Source organism: Lissotriton helveticus, chromosome 8 (assembly GCF_964261635.1).
Source record: "Lissotriton helveticus chromosome 8, aLisHel1.1, whole genome shotgun sequence".
Lineage (NCBI taxonomy): Eukaryota > Metazoa > Chordata > Amphibia > Caudata > Salamandridae > Lissotriton > Lissotriton helveticus.
Window position 1 is genome coordinate 104,023,309 of NC_136069.1, and position 20,721 is coordinate 104,044,029.

General features: G+C 50.7%; 1 protein-coding gene across 6 annotated transcripts in view; it reads left to right on the plus strand.

Moving 5' to 3' along the window:
• Positions 1 to 20,721, plus strand: part of POU2F1 (POU class 2 homeobox 1) — a 615,583-nt gene that overhangs the window by 544,445 nt on the left and 50,417 nt on the right. For all 6 annotated transcript variants that reach the window (XM_078656693.1, XM_078656695.1, XM_078656696.1 and 3 more), the window contains one exon: positions 6,741 to 6,849. In XM_078656693.1, the coding sequence (XP_078512819.1) occupies positions 6,741 to 6,849 (109 nt within the window). The remainder of the gene's footprint in view (positions 1 to 6,740; positions 6,850 to 20,721) is intronic.

Sequence of the window (20,721 nt, forward strand, 5' to 3'; positions counted from 1 at the left end):
GCATGAGACTGGATCCGGAATGCTTTTTGCCACAGCATCCCTGCGTGCCGGCATCACACGACTCCGCCCTGGCGTTGTACGTGACGTCAGCGAGGTCACATAAGTCCCACCCCGGCACGCCTTCCTTAGTTTTTTCCTTTTTCGCGTGCAACGTGGATCTGGGTCGTGCTCCTGGCCTGTTTCGGGCCTTTCCCCTTTCCTTTCGCTTGTTGCGTGTGTGTGGGAACAGTGTGCGAATGCCTTCGGGCTTTAAGACATGCTTGTCTTGTGCGCACCAGATGTCGGCGACGGATCCTCGCCCCATCTGCATGTGGTGTTTGGGAGAACACCACGACTCCACTGATTTGTGAGGCGTGCCAGCAGATGAAACCGAAGTCCAGGCAGGAGCACTGGATGAAACTTCTTTCGGCCCGCATGTCCAGATCGGCGGTGTCACCACGCCCGTCCCCTGCGGAGGCTTTCAGGATTCGCCGCATCCTGTCGGTAAGTGTCGCAGTTTGTCCTCGAGGGATGGTTCCCGGCCTGTTGGGGGCGCGGGCTCTCCGCGGGTGGTGTGGCCCAGCCGTTCCCCTATCCGCTGTTTCCCGGTGTGGGGGCGTCTAGAGCCCAGATGGAGACATGTGGCGGCCTTGCAAGCATCGCTGTCTTCCCCTCCTGGGACATCTGCGGATCCCATGCCGTGTGCAGGGCTCTCCGTGGCGTCGACGGTGGCTCCGGCGCCGACTGGCTCGGATCCAAGTTCGGAGGATGTAGTGCCGTTGGAGTGCGGCCCTTCGGAGGTCCCTCCTTCGGACCACGGCGCCTCTGCGTAGCCGCAAACTCCTGTGGTGTCGAGGGAGATCGCCGGGGCTCGAGACGCATGCCCTCGGGACAGGCGGTGGCCTCGTCCGAGGCCGAAGTGACGCCGCTTAAGCGCCGGAGGCTGCTGGCCCTGGCGGCGCCACAGGGTCTGGCGGAGGGCCCTCCTCGTCCCGGGCCGAGGCTGGCGGGGGAACCCTTGGCCCTCCCTAGGTCCCTCTTGCACCTCCACACAGGCGGCTGCCTCGTCGGAGGTTGGGTCGACGACTTTCCTGCGCCGTTCTTTCGCTGCCCCGGCTCCAGCCCAGCCCCGGTCTCCTGGGCCGTGCGCTGTGGCAGTGGTCGTTCCGGCTTCTCCCCTGGCGCCGAACGACGATGTCCTGCCTCAGGTCGTTGACTCATCTTCGGACGCCTCGCAGGAGACGGGCCGCCACGTCGTGGCTTTTTTCCCCCGATGTCGTCTAAGGACGGCTCCTCACCGTCACTGCGGCCACGGTCTTCGCCGGAGGTGCCGCAGGTCCCCCACTCCTCGGTCCCTCTTCCTCCTTTTCGAACCTATACCTTTCTTCCTCTGGTTGGCTTGGGGGACGTCCGCCTTAGCTTGCAGCCGCCACCTAGGAGCTGCTTTCTCCACCGCAGGGCTCTACGGAGGTGGGTGCTGCCTTTGCTCGCGCTGTTTCCACGGCTATGGAAATCTTGCGCATGGGTGATCCAGCTGCCCATTTCCACGTGGATCATCTTCTGGAGGTCCTCCATCAGGGTTCGGGTGGTAGGGAGCTGCTGCTTCACTTCGAGGGTTCGCTCCATTCTTCTCTTCTGGGGGCTTGGGGCCGCTCCGCCACGGGGGACCCGGTGCACAAACACCTTCTGCACCGCCACCATCCGGCGCCGCGTGATCCTGTGTCTTTCCATCCACCCTACTACCAGGGGACCTCTTTTGCAGAATGCCTTCCCCTCTCTGCCACTGCTGTTGTCTCCACTGTCGCAGGAGGCCCGCTGGCTTGACTCCTGGGGGCGTAATGTGTTCGCCTTCACCAGTGCAGCTCTGCGGGCTCTTAACACTCTGTGTGTTTTGGCTAGGGCTACTTCCTGCTTGTGGGACTCGGCGGAGTCCCTTATGTCTGCCGCTTCTCAGGAGGGTTCCTATGTTGATCTGCGGCACCATGTGTTGGGTGGCCAGGAGCTGGCAGGGTTTATTCTTCGCTCCGCTCTGGACATCTCGGAGGTGCTTGGTCGTGCCATGGCTTCTTCGGTCGCACTTCGTCGACATGCCTGGCTTCGGGACAGTGTATTCCCAGAGAACGTTCGAGAACGGCTGGTGGACCTTCCATTCGATGGCGCTCTTTTGTTCCACACTCCTGCGGACTCGGCCATTCAGAGGTTCTTGGCGGGGCTTCCGCCTCCTCCTCCTCCTCCCCCTCAGTGACCTGTGAGTTGATCTGGTTTTCGGGAGGTGTTCTTCCGTTGGGGCGGGTTGCCCCAGTTGTGTGATCTGTGTGATTACTGTGCATTCGAGTCCTTTGGACTATGGTGCTGTTGGCCGGCCCCTTTTTGAATGTTTTTTTGTTTGTTTTTTGGCTTTTGCTAAGCTGTGTTGGCCCTGAGACTAGCCTTCTGTTCTTCTTATTGGCTGATTTCCAAGCCGCCTGCAGGTTCTCCGCAGGTCTTTCTGTTGTCCTCTGCTGCGGAATGTTTTTTCCTAAGAGGGTGCCCATGTTTTGGAACGTGACATGCACTATGTGGGGTAATGGTAGCTATTATATAGCTCTGTCATGTGCTGGGGAGGTGTGGTCGCCTTCGGGTCTCTGCTCTCCGTGCCGTTACGGTATGTTGCAGGTGCGATCTTCTTGCTGATCGTTTTGGATTGGCTTGAGTCGCGCCCCGGTCTGTCTTTCCCCGGGGTCGCTGTGTTATTGGTCTGGCCGGCTATCTGCGGCCTTGCGTCATGGCTCTGCTTAGTTCCACTTCTTTTTGAACCGTGTGTGTGGACTCCTCACTTGGGGACGTGTCCGGGCCCTTCTTGGCCTCCCTGGTCTCTGTCTTCGGCTGGCGTCTGGCTTGCCCTGAGTGCACCGTTCTGTGATGTTGTCTGCGTCTGGCCATGCATACCGGTGCCGACTACTGTTTTTATGCACCATTGTGCCTTCTGGCACTTTAGCGGGACAGTCCTCCTTGCCTTGTTTGCTTCTTCCAGTGGACCCTGCCTTCAGTTCTGCCTCTCCTCCCTAGGGGTTGAGCTGGTTCTTGAGTTCCTTGTCCCTCTTCGGGCACAGTCTGTCCCTGCGGGATGTTGGGCGGTTCTCCCTGGGTGACCTGGGATACCCTTTCTGCTTCCGCCTGCCTTATTGTTGGAGGCGCCGTTCTGTCTGGCCTGTTGCCTTCTGGCTGTTTTAGGCTTGGCTGCCCTCTTCACTGGACGTGTTCCCGGTGGGGGGGCTTGCCTTTGCTCTACTTCTTTTCCTTGGAGTCTCTAGGTTGCTCTTCTTCCTAGGTGCTCCTCTTCCTTGTTTGGGCCTTAAGGCTTCTGGGGAAGGTTTATGATACCTTGAATGGGTGTGGGGCGTTCTGGCCTCCTTTCGGCTTGCCCTCGTTTCTCCTGCTGATGGACGGCGAGCTGCCTCTCTTCTCGTCTTGCCGCATCCACTCTGGGGTTGGTGGTCTTCTAGATGCAGGGATTCTCGTTGCCTGGGGGGACAGGGCTCTTTTACCTGTCCGTTGGCATCGTCCGCTGTGGGATCCTCTATTATGTCCAGGCTGGTGGGGTCCTCTCGCAGACCCTCCTTCCCCTTGGGTATGGCTAAGGTATCTATTCTACGTTAAGGGATCTGCAGCTAGTGGTCTCTATCAGATGTACGTGTTACTTACCTTCGGTAACGATGTATCTGGTAGAGGCGATTCTAGCCGCAGATTCCTTCACGGCCCGCCCTTCCTCCCCATTCTGCGAGGACCTTTGGCTTGGTCTTCTGCATTCACCTCCCTGTGGTTGGCTATGTCTTCAGTGAGTGCATTCTGTAGCTCTTTCTGACAGGATGTTTGTCCTATTTATTTGTTCCGTTCCTCCCCTTTTGGCACATTGGAGGATGGGTTTATAGGTACTTCTGTGCCCTTGTGCTCTAGTTGCCCCAGGTTGGGGCTTACCTTCCCCCCCCCCTCTTCCCCTTTCATTACTGGGGGTTCTGCCCCTTTGCTATCTTCTAGGTTGGGGTCTTTTGGCCGGGCCTCTGCCTCTGTTCCTTATGGGGGTTGTCACATTCTGTGATGGGGCTGTCTTGGAGTCTTGTCGTGCCTTATTTGTCTCGGACTGGTTCCCCTTCATTGTTATTGGTTGGGGTTGTAGTCCTGCTGCATGTCATCATGCCATTTCTTCATGTATTCTTTGTCTCCAGGGGGGGCTATCTCCGTACTGGCAGGGTTGCTGTTCAGGGCTGGGCTCTGTTCTTTCTTCTTTCCCTGCCTTTGGGTGCCGCAGTGTCTAGCACTGCTCCTTATGGTGTTGTTCCTCACCATTCCTTTTTCCAATTTTTCTGCTCTTTCGCACACTGTTCCTATACTCTCACAGTTTTGCCTGATGGCTCCGCGTTGTGGCTCGGAAAAGTTCTCAGAAGAAAACTGACATAGGCGCGCCGGGGTGGGACTTATGTGACCTCGCTGACGTCACGTACGCGGACAAAACCAGGGCGGAGTCGCGTGATGCCGTCCCCCGGCGCGCAGGGATGCTGTGGCAAAAGAAATTCCGGATCCAGTCTCACGCCTGGGGATAATTCTACGTTAAAGAATCTGTGGCTAGGATCGTCTCTACCAGTTGCATACTTAGCGAAGGTAAGTAACTCGTACTACATGCATACAGTACCCAGTTGACTCTCTGGAAAGCCCGGGACTCCTCATGGGGTGGTTTGGGTCTGTAGCATGTCGACCTGATAGATTAAACAGACCTGATTGCTTATAATCAGACAATTAGCACCATAACCAGGCTATCATTGTCCTACTCCTCTAGCTTTTTAACCATCCCTCCTCCACCAAGGCATAAAAGTTTAAAATTGAACCAGTAGGTGGTAGGGATTTTTTAGTGGACCCGCTTCCATTTTCTTCTTTTCTCCTTAGTTTCCTGCTGATGCTTGAACTACAGCCCAAATATGAGCTTGTTTCCCATTAGAGGATTCTCTGGCAAACGTGGAATGGCAGATGATGGAGCCTGACACCTGGATGGTGTGTGAGGCCATCCTATAAAAAATGTTCGCACAATTGTGTGGGTCCATAGTAATGGATGAGCAGAGTAGCTAGAGTTTTTCCTCGGTGGCCTTGTCCCCACAGACCTGGGAAATTTCCGACCTATTTCGTTGCTTCCTGGATTTAATAAAATTACTGAAAAATATTTTAATTTAATATTTTCATCTCACCTGAAGACCCATAATCTTCTCCATCCGACTCAAACCGGTTTCCCCCCACAACAGGGAAAGGAGACGGCCCTTCTTTCTGTGGTGGAGAGTCCAGAAGGATAGTTGATGCTGGTGGCACCGCGGTGGTCCTCCTCCTGGACCTCAGTTCCGCCTTTGATACCGTAAATCATCAGATTCTGATCCATAGGCTCTGTAATGCAGGTATCACTGAAATTGCCCTGGCTTGGCTAAAGTCTTTTCTGAACAACAGATCCTTACAAGTTTTTGACTTGGAAGTCACGTCCAAACGGACACCCCTCCCTAGTGGAGTGCAAGTCCCACTTTGTTTAATGTTTATGCCCGCACTCTTGCGGAGGCAGTTTTACCCTCAGGAGTTCACATAGTCACCTATGCGGATGATCTGCAACTGGTGATCGGGCTCAATAAAGCGGAAAGCTCCCCTCCCTGCCTTCGCCTATGCATGGAAGAAATTGCAAGATGGATGACCGACTCCTTCCTAAAATTGAATGGGGGAGAGAGTGAAATTATGATCCTGGGTAACCACTCTCCCCATGATTTGACTGAAATCTGGCCTTTGTCCATGGGTCCATCCCCCACTCCTAAGACTCAGTTAAACTCACATTTAAATCTCAGGCCCGGAAGACATCCGCTTTATGTTACGGGATCCTCAAAATGATCCGGGAAGTTCTTCCTCTCCTCCCTTTCCAGGCTAGAAAAATAATGGTCCAAGCGCTGGTGTTATCCAGACTGGATTATGCTAACGCCCTTTACTTGGGTTCCCCTGTTGCTACTCTCTCCAAATTACAGACGACTCCGAACTGGGCAGCAAAACTTCTTTTGGGCATTCCTAACCATCACTCTGCTAAACCTGCCCTCAAATCACTCCATTGGCTGCCAGTTCAGGAGAGAGTTAAGTTCAAAGCCTTGTGTATCGCTCATAAATCTATGTTTAAAACCGGGCCCTCCATTCTTCAGGGTATCATCCAACCTTATGAGCCCAATAGATACCTTCGCTCCAAAACTAAGAACTTGGCCATCATCCCTAGAATTAGGAAGGCAAGAAGCGGAGGACGATCCTTCTCATTTAAAGCTGCCAGACTCTGTAACTCCCTCCCTCTCCACCTTCGTACAGAATCCAATCACCTTTCCTTTCGTAGATCTTTGAAAACCTTCCTCTTTCCGAACTGAGTAACACCTCCCCGTTGTCACTGTAAGCGCTGGGATGCCTCCGGGTAGCCATGCGCTATATACATGCTTTTACAGTTACAATATAAGGTGTGAAAGGCCCCCACAAAGGGTTGGGCTAGTCACGTAGGGGCTCGTTCGTTTCTTTGGTGCAAGCTGTATTGGTAGGGAGAGAATTAAAGATGGCCCCTGGCCTTTAGGCAAACCCTCTCCCCCTACCTCGGACCCAGTAGTGGTTGTGTCAATGTGTTATAAAAGAATGTTTAATGAAAGTCCATATCCACTGTGTGAACATGCTGAATATGCTTGTGTCCTATAACTGAGTTGTTCAATATTCTATATCCTTGAATTTCCCTGTAGGTGGCCACCACACCAAGCCTTGTGACGAGTAGTGCGGCTACCACACTGACTGTAAACCCAGTGCTCCCGTTAACAAGTGCTGCTGCTATAACTAGTTTCTCTGTCCCAGGTAAGATCTACTAACTTTATTCACATAGTAACTTAAGCAACTTTTCACCCTATGGTCCTTCTAATTCCTGAAAAAATATATTTCATTTAGTAATTTTTTTTGCTTGTATAGAATGTTCAACATAGACACATACTAAAAAAAGATTTGTAACAAGTTTAACAGCGATGATCCCGGTAAGGCTGCTGTCTCGCCACCTAGCGCTTTTCTTTTAGCCCACATTTCCCGACATTGAGGAACTCTTATCGACCTCCTCTGCTCACTCTGCCTGACGGCGCACTGTAGTGACATTAGGTTGAGAGTCACGAACCAGTCGCGCTCGCATTAGTTCTCTGCTTTTAAAAAAATATATTGGTGACGTTTTTAGAACTTTTACCTGTCAAAAATTGTACTGTGGGCCATCTTTCTGATCCTTGCTGGCTTCCCCGCCCAGGTCCACCGCGGCTGTGTGTAGTTTGTGTGGAGGGCGTCACAGGTAGCAGCAGGACCAATCGCTAGGCACTTCTGGACCGAGCGAGGGCCGATCTAGGCTCCCTCGCCCTCCACTATAACAGTCATATGTGCCGGCGACCGCACAGCAGGCGTGCCAAAGGCAAGCCCGTCTGCGCCTGTCCCCGGCCAGGGACAGGGGCCGGAACCCCTGCCCAAGTCACCACAACCTCTAGGACCATCAGATATACGACAGACTAACTACTCGCTCTCCCCGGTAACTTGGACAAGGCCCACACGCAATTATCAAGAGCCCATCCAGGCCTAACTTATGGTCCTTTCTCCTGCTTGTCCTGTAAATGGTGCAGTTTGAAGCAAACCCAGATAAACAGGCAGACTGTATCTGACCTACATAATTTGTCATGTTTGTACCTCAATGCAAGATCAATACCGAAACATTCCCTTGATATCTGGGATGTCATTAACGAAAAGAATCCTGATCTTGTCTTCGTCACGGAAATGTGGTTGGATGGAAACAATGCCCCAGACATTGCAAACGCCCTACCAGCCACATATTACATCATCAAACAAGATAGGCAGGGCCGGAAGGGAGGGGGCGTTGCGATAATATTCAGAGACCACCTGACATGCCAACAGGTGCAAGTGGTACAACACGGAGAACATGAAATCCTTCTGTTTCAAATACTTGACGCTGGCATTATTGTACAAGCCGGAGCAGTAATCTATAATCTCCCAGGCTGCCAAGCTGAGCTTGGATGATGCAAACAAAGTGGTCCCAGATACAAAGATAAATAAGCTAAAATTCAATAATGTCTCAACTAAATACAAAGAAGGTATCACAACATTGTTTTTTAATCACAACGTGTACAATTATTCAATAAAAACGCTGTTCATAAGATACATCAATATTTGATCATAAATGGTGCCCCTAACGGAAGGGAGAGGGAGGGGTGGTGATGTGGGAAGTGTGGGAAAACTAAACAAGTGACAGAACAATGGTCGATATGACCTCAATGTAAAATTACTGACAATAAATTAACAAAGGCTAATTCGTAAATTAATATAACAAACTCATGCCTAAAAAACAAGTCCACAAATGATATATGGGGAAGAAGGCTGAAAGTAGAGAAAGTGTCGACATTTCGACCCAATTTGGTGCAGGCGTTAGATAGGGCCTTGCTAGAGGGTCTTCATCAGGACAGGGATGCAGGAGGGGCAATGGATATTAATGAATGTAGTACAGGGCAGTGATTTTCAAGGATGAAGAGATATACGGGTCTAGATAGGTAATTTTGCAGAGTGAACAGCAACCTGGTATGATGTCCACAGTTCAATATATCTCGATAATGATGCGTGGTAGCTAAGGAATCCGCCGCGTAGGTCAGGATCCTGCAGTGGGTTACTGAGCCGCTGGCCCAGGCGGATGTAGAATTAGTGTCTTTAGACAACAAACGGTCGCATAAATTACTTCGGTCCGATTTCTGAAAACAGGGCGTTACGGGACTTTGACGGGGGTCTGGTGAGCTTGATCCGAGTTTGTCAAAACTGTGTTGTAAGTGGAGCCGCCGTTCCAAGGTTCCTAAATCGGAGTTCCGATCACGCAACCACGCATCATTATCGAGATATATTGAACTGTGGACATCATACCAGGTTGCTGTTCACTCTGCAAAATTACCTATCTAGACCAGCTTTAAGTGATTTCACGCCCTTCACAGAGGCAGAGGTCTTAAAAACAATGGGTGAAATAAAGTCAGGATCTCCCCTTGACCTGTGTCCCCACTTCATTTTCACCCAGATTGCACCGACCCTCTGCCCAGACATCACCCAACTTCTTAATCACTCCCTCATGACTGCCACCTTCCCCGATACATGGAAACCGGCAATAGTAACTCCTTTGCTAAAAAAAAGCAGGCTCAGACAGCCTTAATCCGGAAAACTACCGCCCAATTTCACAACTGCCATACCTCTCCAAGGTCGTGGAGAAAATGGTAAACAGACAACTTTCAAATTACCTAGAAACAAATGATGTACTGGACCCATCACAAACTGGCTTCAGGGCCAACAATAGTACAGAGGCTACGCTGCTGCATAATATCAGAGCATATTCGGACCAGAGAGGAGCCGTAGCTCTGACACTTTTAGACCTGTCGGCAGCGTTCTACACGGTCTCCCAAAACAAGCTTCTGGAAGTCCTTTATGAAAAAGGAATTCACTCAAAAGCCCTGAAATGGTTCAGCTCATTCCTCAGTAACCGAACACAAATAGTCCAACTAGGTCAGTTCCAATCCAGACCAAAAGCCATCAGCTGTGGTGTCCCGCAGGGAGCATCGCTGAGCCCCACCTTATTTAATGCCTATATATCATCTTTGTGGTACAAAAGGGGGTGGTGATGAACGGAGCATCTGAACCAAACAAACACTCACACCCAGTCAACAGATCTGGGTTTAATCCATCACCGTTCTTTAGCCCACTCTGCCACCCCAGTTCAGACATGGCCATATGCAAATCAGTCTGACCCTGTGCCTCATGGGAACAGTCCAGCCCGAACTGCCAAGCCATTCCTTCCCTGGACCGGAAACAAGCTTCCGACGACCGGTTTCTGGCATTTCAGCCGTCTTCAGCCCGGCTTGCTTGAATCCAGTGGCAAAGTGAGCAAGGGACTCACGTCTGAGCATACCCTGCCAACTTATGGCGAACAAAGTGGTACAAAAGGGGGTGGTGATGAACGGAGCATCTGAACCAATCAAACACTCACACCCAGTCAACAGATCTGGGTGTAATCCATCACCGTTCTTTAGCCCACTCTGCCACCCCAGTTCAGACATGGCCATATGCTAATCAGTCTGATCTTGTGCCTCATGGGAATAGTCAAGCCCGAACTGCCAAGCCATGCCTTCCCTGGACCGGAAACAAGCTTCCGAGGACCGGTTTCTGGCATTTCAGCCGTCTTCAGCCCGGCTTGCTTGAATCCAGTGGCAAAAATTGGCCAAAATCTGCAGGAAGTGGGGTTTCGCAATCTGCTCCTATGCGGACGACACACAGTTGATGGTAGCCCTGGGGGAAAGACCAGACGTTTCAAAAATAAAACTCCACAACTGCCTCTCGGAGATGGCACAGTGGATGCTCAAGCACTGCTTGAAGCTAAACGCAGGGAAATCGGGGATTTTGCTCTTCAGAGGGGCTAAACGAATTTGGGGTGCCACCTGGTGGCCACAAACACTCGGAGCTGCTCCTGTCCCTAAACAATGTGTAAGAAACCTGGGCATTCTGATCGATGATGCTCTCTCCATGAAAGACCACGTGCGGGCCCTCTGTGGTAAAGGTTTCGCAACACTGAAACTGCTATCCAGACTCTTCCCCTGGGTTCCGTTGGACTGCAGAAGAACAGCCACACAGGCCCTGCTCATAAGTCGGCTCGACTACGGAAATGCCCTATTCGTGGGCATGAATGAGCACCTTTTCACGCGTCTGCATGTACTTCAAAATGCTGCAGCCAAACTGGTCTGCAATAAAAACAGACTAAGCTCGGTATCAATGTGCATGAAAAGTCTCCATTGGCTACCCATCCGTCAAAGAGCAGTATTTAAACTGCTCTGTCATGCACACAGAGCACTGTATTTAAGCGGCCCAAAGATCCTCCAGGAGAAAATTGAGTTTTACGTTCCCACAAGGAGCCTCCGCTCTTTACAACAAGCATTAGCCAGAACCAAACATATTAGGAAAGTGAGGACTGGAGGTCGCTCCTTCTCATATCTGGCAGCCTGGAAATGGAACGAGCTCCCCTTGGACCTACGGCTCACTCCCAGCTACCTGATTTTCTGGAAAAAACTAAAAACCCACCTATTCCCTAAATATTAAAAAATAATTGGCATCCCCTTTCATCAGGCTGGCCTTGTACTTCCGCTTCCAGTGCCTTGATATCCCTTGGGATGAGTGTCGCGCTTTATAAATAAATAAAAAATAAACAAAATCAGATCTTATATTTATAATTGTAGTCTCGTTCAATTCTGACTCCTGTTTTCTTCATATATCCTGGTTTGATAATTCCTCTTTCCAGTTAGTCGACCTCACTATGTGGGAAATTAATATACATATTGTAGATAGGCTTTCTTTGGCCTATTCTCAGTAACTCCTCTTCTAAGGAGAAACAGTCTCATCTAAAAGTAAGAATGAAAGTGACCTGACCTGGAAGACAGTGGATGGTATGAACATTCTTCCTGTCTCTTTTAAGGTGAGTAAAGATAAATACCATCCTGGCCGCAATTGTCTTTCTAGCTAGAGACTAGGCAGTGCTTTTCTGAGGAACCCTTTACTGAAAAAGAATTGATATTGATAATATTTGCTCCAAAGTCAAACTCTTTAAAAATAAAATTAAGAAAGGTGTACAGTTTGGGTCCATCTTTCTAAAAGGGCACTTAGAGCTAGATCCTTAAAAGAGGATGAGAGTCTCAAGAAGACTGTTCAGTAAACAATACCGTACTCTTTCCTTTTAGTTGTTGCAAACCGTTGAATGCATTAAACTGCAAGGTATGATATCCTACTAAAAATGTTTTACGACCTCTAAACTTTTTTCAGGAGTCATTTGGCAGCTAAGATTTTCTGGGCTCATACTCTGTCAACTAAAGCTTTTTATCAATGGTGTCCAGGGGATTAGCCTTACTGTATTGACAAAACTGATCACCGAGTACACCTCTGCAGAAGTTCTGGCAGGGTTGTGAATTCCAAGACTTATTCGGTGAGGTGGTGTCACTTTAGAGACTGAACACTCAACAGTAAGTGTAGGAGAAGTAATACATTACTGTTTCAATTAGTAGTTTCATTTTTAGAAAAGAAAGTACTTTAATTCTCACACATTAAAGAAAAAGGATCACTGTAACCAATTTAGCTGAGGGTGGTTAATCAAGCACTAATGGAAGCACTACCCTCCATGTGTTTTAGGACACCTAGTTTTACCTGGTGCAGTAGTTAAGACTTTTCCTTCTGCAAGCAGAGCTTTATGGAAGGGGAACATTGCCTGGTGCTCCAGTTATTCTTAGCCTCTACTCGACTACACTAACTAGAGGGTCCTGCCTCATCCTTATATGCAAGTGTGAGAAAGGGCCCTCTTTCTGGATGGTCGCCCCCACTTTTTGCTGAACTGCTGATGTACTTTGACTGCGTGTGCCCTGGGCTCCTTCTAACCAGGTACCCAGGGCCTATGTTCTTTTCCAAAAACTGCTTTGAGGACCAGACCCAATTGGTGCGCACTGGCCACTGGTCAGTCCCTGGTAAATGGTACCACAGGTACCCAGGGCACTGTGATCAGGGACGGCCTCTAAGGGCTGCAGCACTTATTGCAGAATCAGCCGTTTGCAAACGCAAAACAATGCATTTCTGATGTGCAAACCCTATTTTGCCATTCGGTAACCTGTTACCGAATCGCAAAAGGGATTTGCGATTCGCTATTAGGAAGGGGCGTGTTTAGGGCATCCCTTACCACAACCTAATTGCATCGGTATGCATAAATGTTTAGCGATCAAAATGCGGTCGCAAAACATTTGCATTTTACCACCTACTTCAAGTAGGTGGTAACCAATTCGCAAATTGGAAAGGGACCCCTTCCCCTTTATGAATTTCTGTAAATGCATTTTCTAAGAGCAGGCAGTGATCCCACGGACCACTGCCTGCTCTTAGAAAATGAACGGAAAAGTTTTCATTTTCTCTTTCGTAAAGCATCCTGTTTATCTTTAAGGAAAACGGGCAGCTTTACAAAAAAAAAGATTGCTTTATTTAAAAGCAATCACGGATAGCAGGCCACCATCCCCGTGATGTTTGCGATTCCTAGTGGGTCACAAAATGCGACCTACCTCATTAATATTCATGAGGTAGGTCATTTGCGATCCCATAGGAATCGCAGAAAGTGATAAACAAACTTTCTTGCATTCCATTTTGCGATTTTCTAATTGCGAATCCCAAGAATTTGCCATTAGGAAATCTCAAAATAGATTGTTGATGCTTCTGGCCCCAAGTCAATTCTTAGACATTGTAAGTGAAGTAAAGCCATAAAGAGTATATGGTGCTGGGAGTTTGTCATTACTAACTCCACAGACCCATAATGGCTTTACTGAAAAATGGGAAGTTTGGTATAAAACTTCATAGCACAATAAACCCAAACTGATGCCAGTGTGTGATTTAAGGAAAAATGCACTCACAGCGCATCTTAGAGATTCCCCCTGAAAAACGACCAGCCTCTGGTGTGTTCCCTGACTGGTACACAACGCCTGCCTCCATGAGACATGTTTCTGGACCCCTGGGGTGGGAGCCTTCGGTCCCTGAGCCCAGAAATAAAGCCTTTTCTGGGCGGAGATGTTCACAACTCCCCCAGGCCGGGAAGAGCCATCTGTGGCAGGGAAGCATCAAATGCCTTGCAGCCTCAGGTGGGGGTGGCGAGGTGAAGCCCACTCTTCAGTGCCCGCCATCTTGCAGATCCCCAATCAGGATTAGGGATTGTGCTTGCTCCCACACGTGGAGTGAGCACACCAAGGGTGTAGTCACCCTAAGGTCAGTAGCCCATTGGCTACAGACCTCGAGATCCCTAAAACGCCCCCTAAGGACAGTATGTAGAGGGCAGCCCTGAACGAAGAAGGACAAAAGAAGACACCCAGCAGAGGAGACTGCAGAGAAAAACTGACTTGGCCCCAGCCCTACCGGCCCGTCTGCAGTTTCCAGAGATCCTGTGCCAGAAGTCGTCCCGTCGTGCAGTCAGCCACCTCTAGAAGGACCTGCTGCCTTCAACAAAGGCCGGATCTCCTGTGAACAGCAGCTCTGTTCAAAAGAAACCCCCAAGAAAGACTCGGAGCCTGCTGAGGACAAAGAAACCCGACGCCTGGAACCACCATTGTACCATTGCCTACGGCCTGAATTCGAGTGGCTCACTTGTCCCAGCGAGGTCTTCCAGTGCTTCCGAGTCCGCCATGGGTTGACCCCTCCAGGACTCCCCGACGTCACCTGCAGCCTCTGCACGGAGAGCCCGCCAACCGCGAGTGGACCGGTGAGGTGAAATCTGACCTCAAAAGACACCCCTGCGCCCTGGAGACAAGAACCTGAGGTGAACCTACATCCGAGCCCTCCAACGTCCCTGTCCAGCTGTTGGTTCCTCCCAGAAATATTCCTGGACCGAGCCTGCAGCTAAAAACCAAAACCGGAAATCCCCTTTGAAACCAACAGTGCACCCAATGCCAAAACAGCATCCTGCACCCAGCCACCCCTGCACCGCTGCGGGTGCAATTTGTGTGCTAAACAGGATCCCCCTTTGCCCTGAGCCGAACACCTGGAGCGTTGCTCCCACAACCTGGTGGCCTGCTCATGAGCAGCCACCAACCGGAGTCTTCGTATCCCCCATTGGATAACCTTTGGCCTCAGCACTCTGTACCCGGCCATCCTAGTGCCACTGATGGTGCATCCTTGAACCTGGGGGAACCCTTGTTCTAACCCCTGAAACTCCACCCCAAAGTATTTACCTGGCAACCGTTAACTTCATTTCTCTCCATAAGAACCCATTGACTGTTTTTCTCAGAAAAATGTTCAAATTGTGGAGTTGATTTGTATGGAAACCTTAAAATTTACAACTGTGCAAAACTGATTTTACTTACCTTTTCTCTAGGAAATGTCCCGGTGTGTTTTCTAGGCATGTCACACTGAGTAGAAAAAGTAACTTAAAATGTAATTTGTACAGTAATTTCAATACCTTGACTTACCTGTATTTCAAACAACTGCATTTGAACTTGCATTCACTTGTAAACACTGCATAATATTTTGGAAAGCATTTATTTCACTTACCTGTGCCAGGCTTGGCTTGGTTCTAGAAATAAAATAACTTAATATTTTTATACAGCCACAATTGATCTGAGTTCAGTCTTTGAGTGTGTGACATAATTTGCCGATTTAGTGGGTACACTAAATGCTTACACTACCCTCTGATACAGCCTTACTGCTCGCCCACACACAGAGAGTAAGGTGCTATCTATCCACTTTTACCTCAGCCTCCCTTTGGGTTCCACTGGACTCTTTGAGCACCATTCCTCATTTCGGTAAAGTGTATAAAGAGCCAGCTTCCTTCACTTGTGTTTTACTAGTTGGCAGTATTTTGAAGGACTGAAGGAAGACTTTGTCTGACGCAACCAAGGTAACTGAGGCACACTCACTTTGGTGATTTTGGCAATAGCGATGAATCTTTTAATACGTCTTTGGGATCCTGGCGTGTAAACATTTTTGATTTATTTGAAGATCTGGAGTGCAAGTATGAAAGGGACTGTACACTGAGACATCTTGAGCATGACATTGAAGATGCAGAACAAGTTGGGAATCCGTAGGTTATGCTACTGTAAACAGTGGAACGTTTTGGTAATGGTTTTTAGGATCTCTCCTTTGTTGTACACAGTAGAGCGGACGTGCCCATGAAAAGGTGTATGCTGCCTGTTGATTAGCCCCTGTGCCTTCAATCTGATAGAGACTACTAGCCGCAGATTCCATCACGTAAAATTATCCCCAGGCGTGAGACTGGATCCGGAAACTTTTTTGCCACAGCATCACTGCGCGCCGGGGGCGGGTCAACGTCACGTGACTCCGCCCAGGCGTCGTCCGCATAAGTGTCGTCAACGAGATCACATAAGACCCGCCCTGGCGCGCCCACGTCAGTTTTTTTCTTTTCCGTGTGCAACGCGGATTCGATCCTTGCTACCGGCCTGTTAAGGAGCCCCTTTTTCTTCCATTTCTTTTGGTTGAACAGTGTGCGAATGCCTTCGGGCTTCAAAACTTGCACAGTTTGTGGGCGTCCTATGTCGGCAACGGACCCTCACCTCATTTGTATGTGGTGTTTGGGGGAGGATCACGGCACCACTTATTGTGCGGCGTGCCAACAGTTGAAGCCGAAGTCGTGGCGGGAGCGCCGGATGAAACTTCTCTTGGCGCGTCTCTCCAGGTCGACGTCCACCCCTCGGTCTGCTTCCGCGGATGGCTTCAGATACGGCCGTGGTCGTCGTCCTCGCCCTTCTCTGATGTCACGTGAGCGTCGCTCCCCGGAAGGTAAGTGTTGCAGTTTGTCCCCGGGGACTGGTTCCCGGCCTACCATGTGCGTGGACTCTCCGCGGGTGATGCAGCCCCGGGTGTCGTCCTATCCACCGTTTCCGGTGTTGGGGGGTCGAGAGTCCAAATGGCATCTCCTCCTCCTTCCCCTACTGGGGCGTCTGCGGATCCCTCGCCCTGCGCAGGGCCCTCCGTGACTCTGCCGGTGGCTCCGGTCCCGGCGCCGACTAGTTCAGATCCAGGCTTGGAGGATTTGGTGCTGTTGGGTTTCAGCTCCTCTAGGGCACCTCCTTCAGGCCACAGCATCTCTGCCTCGCCGCAAACTCCCGTGGGAGTCCCTGTGGTGTCGTGGGAGGTCGCCGGGGCTCGGGTCGCGTCCCCGAGCCCCTCTCGGTCCTTTGACAAGATGGTCCTGTCTAAGGCTGAGGTGACGCCGCTACGGCGCCGGCAGCAGCTGGACCGTGCGGAGCCACTGGGGTCGGTGGACCCTTCTCGTCCCGCTCCGAGTCGAGGTCTGGTGAGGACCCCCCGTCCGTCTCCGGGCCCCTCTTGTCCCTCCCCATAGGCGGCTGCCTCGTCGAAGGGCGAGTTGGAGGTTGGTTCGTCCCTGGCCCCGCCTCATGGGTTGCCGAGCGATCTTCGCCTCATTCTGGGCCGCGGCTGCCGGAGGGCTTTGTGCCACTCCCCAGGCCCATCTCGTTCCCCCACGCAGGTGGCTGCCTCGGCGGGGGTCGGGTCGGCGTTATTCCGGCACCGCCCCTGGGCCGTTGCGGCTCCACTCCGGTCTCCAGTGCGGGGTGACTTGGAGGAACCTTGTCTGGTGACGCCAGAGGGTGCTGACGTCCTGCCTCATATATTATATATCGGAAACAACGGTTCCAGTGGAGAAGATAATTGTATGATTAATAATCACTACACCATGAGTTAATTAATAACACTAAAAGGGTTTTAAAGGGGTGTCCGAACGAGAAAAACAACTCTACACAGTAAATTTCAACCATCGTTGATGTTATATTTCTTTTTCAATAAGCAATAAATATTTATATACATCTAGTGTTCCACATAACAAGTGCAGAAGTGCCCAAAGTGTAAAGTACGAACCAAAAAAGTACAGTGATTTATACAAAGCAGTAAGTGAAATAAACAGGGTTTCTACAAGGAATATGATACAAGGAAAAGAAAACGACCATCAAGTAAGTAATAATGACAGTAATACATGTCACAATGACTATCTAAAATCATAGGCACTGTTTGTAGGGTTCGTTTTCTAGGGGCGTCATGCCTCAGGCAGCGGACTCTACTGCTCCGTGCAGGGGTCGTACCGCGGATTCATCTTCGGATGCTCCTTCTCTGGAGGCAGGCTGTATATTGGTGTCGTCCTCCCCGGAGACTGGTCGCCGTGTGGTGCCTTTTTCACCGGCGTCGAAGGGCAGCTCCCAATCCTTCCTGAGGCAGAGGTGTTCGTCGGAAGAGCGGCAGGTCCCTCATTCTTCGGATACTTCTGACTTCCAGGTCTGGCCCTTGCCCGTTCCGCTTGGCCTCGGGGATGGCCGCCTTAGTTTGCCGCCGTCGCCCACGGAGGAGCAGATTTCTCCATGCGGGGCCCTACGGAGGCAGGTACAGCCTTCGCTCACGCGGTGTCCACGGCTGTGGGCATCCTGCGCATGGGTGACCCAGTGGCTCACTTTCTGGCGGACCATCTATTGGAGGTCCTCCACCAGGGCTCTGGTGGGAGGGAAATCTTACGTTCGAGGCCTGTGGGCAGCTGAATTCATATCGATAGCATAAATCGCCGCCTAGTGTTGGGTTCGGATGATTACACATTGTTGTCCTGGAAGAGTCTTCGAAGTATCACGAGATAGGTGGCTCCTCCCCTGGACTACAGTGCGCATGAGCATCGACTCCATCCCCAGATTGTTTTTTTCCGACATTGGGTTCGGATGCATATTTGATCACTCAAGTTCGGAATCAATAGAAACTTTCTTTTTGGCCCAAAGGACTTTCCTATATCGTCGGTATTGTCTTCCGATCGTTGCCCAGTTCTGTTCCAGCTCAGTTCCCGAGTCGAACATCCAGAGGAGTCGCGTGACTCTTCAGTGCTCGAGGCCCGGTTGACGCAACAGGCCTTATTCAACGAACCATCATGGAACGGAGCCCGTTCAAGAGGTGCCCCGTGTGCAACTCGAAGTATCGAGAGCTTGGAATACCCTGCCTCTGCAACTGAGAACAGCCCCTACCATCATGGCTTTCAGGAAAGGCCTAAAAACCTACCTCTTCAACACCAATGCCTAATAGCTGTCCCTCTTTTGCATTTACTGTGATCTGTCCCCTTCTTTTCTCTTCGCGCCAGGATACTATACTATTTAGTAGCAGAGCGCGTTATAAAAGCCTCTATAATAATAATAATAATAATAATATCCCCACATCGACGTCCACCCGGTGTGCAACAAGTGCCTGTCCCCAGATCAGGATGAAGCCAACTGTATGGCTTGTTCTCGTTTCCGCTCCAAGAAGACGATTCGACTTCGGCGCGTTGCGCGCCAGGAGGCCCAGCAGACGGCACCTGACCCGGTGAACATTTTCGATACCGAGGGAGAAGAGGCAGACGAGCAGGAAGATCAAGAGCCGATTTCCAATCCAGCGGCAGAGATCGACTCAAACTACGACACAGACGTAGAAATGATCGATACAGAAGAAATCGTCGACGAGGTAGGAGACGACGATGGGGCCTATGGGGCCACGGAAGATAGCTCAAGCGAGGAGCTATGCCCCATTCAAACAATATCTACGGCTCAGGTCGAGGGATCGCCACATGGCCTTACCCACGATCTTGCATCAAGTTCCACAGTCTCGCCTCCGGGCCCGGCTACGGACACTTCGAGAGAGCCACCATTGGTCAAACCGAAACCAAAAGAGAAAGCTTCGGTGTCTACAAAACCGAAAGTGCTAGAGGCGCCGTCGAAACCGAAAGCGCGTGTCGCCTTGGTCGGCTCCACGTCTTCAGACCTGTCGGTGCAGACAAAGCCAAAAAAGGTTGTCGAACCGGTGAAGTCGCTCACGGGCGTCGAGCCGAAGACTGGGACACCGAAAGCACTTGTCAAGGTCGTCGACCCGAAGACTTCGGCGCCGAGGGCCGTCGACACAGACAAAGGACTCGGAGCTACAAAAGTTGTCGATCCTGCGCGTCGGCCGGACAAGGCCAAAAGTACTACAACCCTCCAGTCCGCACCTGGTGGTGGCTCGAAGGCACCTGTCGAGTCGAAGCAGCCGTCCGCCTCCTTCACGAAGCAGGTGTCTGAATCACTGAAACGCATTAAGGACAAAGCTTCCGCTGTCGATCCGAAGGATACTTCCGCGCCGAAGCCTGCCACCAAACCGCAAAAGTCGACAGCGCCTATTCAGTTTACGCTGCCGCCGAAAGTGGCGCCGAAGGCGTTCGCGCCAAAGAAGGTTGTCGAAGCGTCCATGAAGGTGTCCACGGGGCCGAAGCCTACCCCTGCAGTTGTGGGCACAAAGCATCGACAACCCCTGCTGGAGGAGCAGTCGGAACAATTCATCGACGCCGACACCGGTAAACTTTCGATTTACAAGCGAAAGATCACACCAGCACAGCATATGGAGTCCTACACAATTCCTTTAAAGAAAAAGAAGGATTCCACAGATTCACCCGTTCTTGTTGAACTAATATCTCCACGTGGACAGGACACTGCTCCAATCTCGCTCACTTACTCAGATGTGGAGGCTGGGAAAAGTGACTATGATGAGTACAACTACCCTGCCGACACTGATCCTGAAGATCAACATGACACATGGGCAGATGCTGCGGACCCAGGGGATCCACAAACTGCCCCAGAGACTCAAGTGTATAATGTCAAAACATCACCTACTGAGGACTCAGCGGCATTTAATGTGCTTATTGAGAGGGCAGCCAAAAATCATGACGTCCAGCTCCATGCTGACCCTATTGAGGTTGATTTTCTGTTTGACACCTTTTCCACCTCTGAGAAGACTGTAAAGACTCTGCCTATGCTAAAGGGTGTCTTAAAACATGCTGCATATATTTTTAAGGAACCCACAAGAGCCAGGGTTATAAACCCCAGAATTAAAAAAAAGTACAAGCCGGCGCCTGGGGACCCTACCTACATCAAGGGCTAGTTGCCGTTGGACTCTTTAGTAGTTTCCAATGCCCGGAAGAGGGCAAAGTCACAAACTACTGGTGATGCTCCTCCCCCTGACAAGGAATCTAAGGTGCTAGAAGCATCAGGGAAAAGGGTGGCCGCTCAAGCAGCCAATATCTGGCGCATTTCAAACACTCAGGCACTCTTGGCCAGATATAACAGGGCACATTACGATACACTTGAG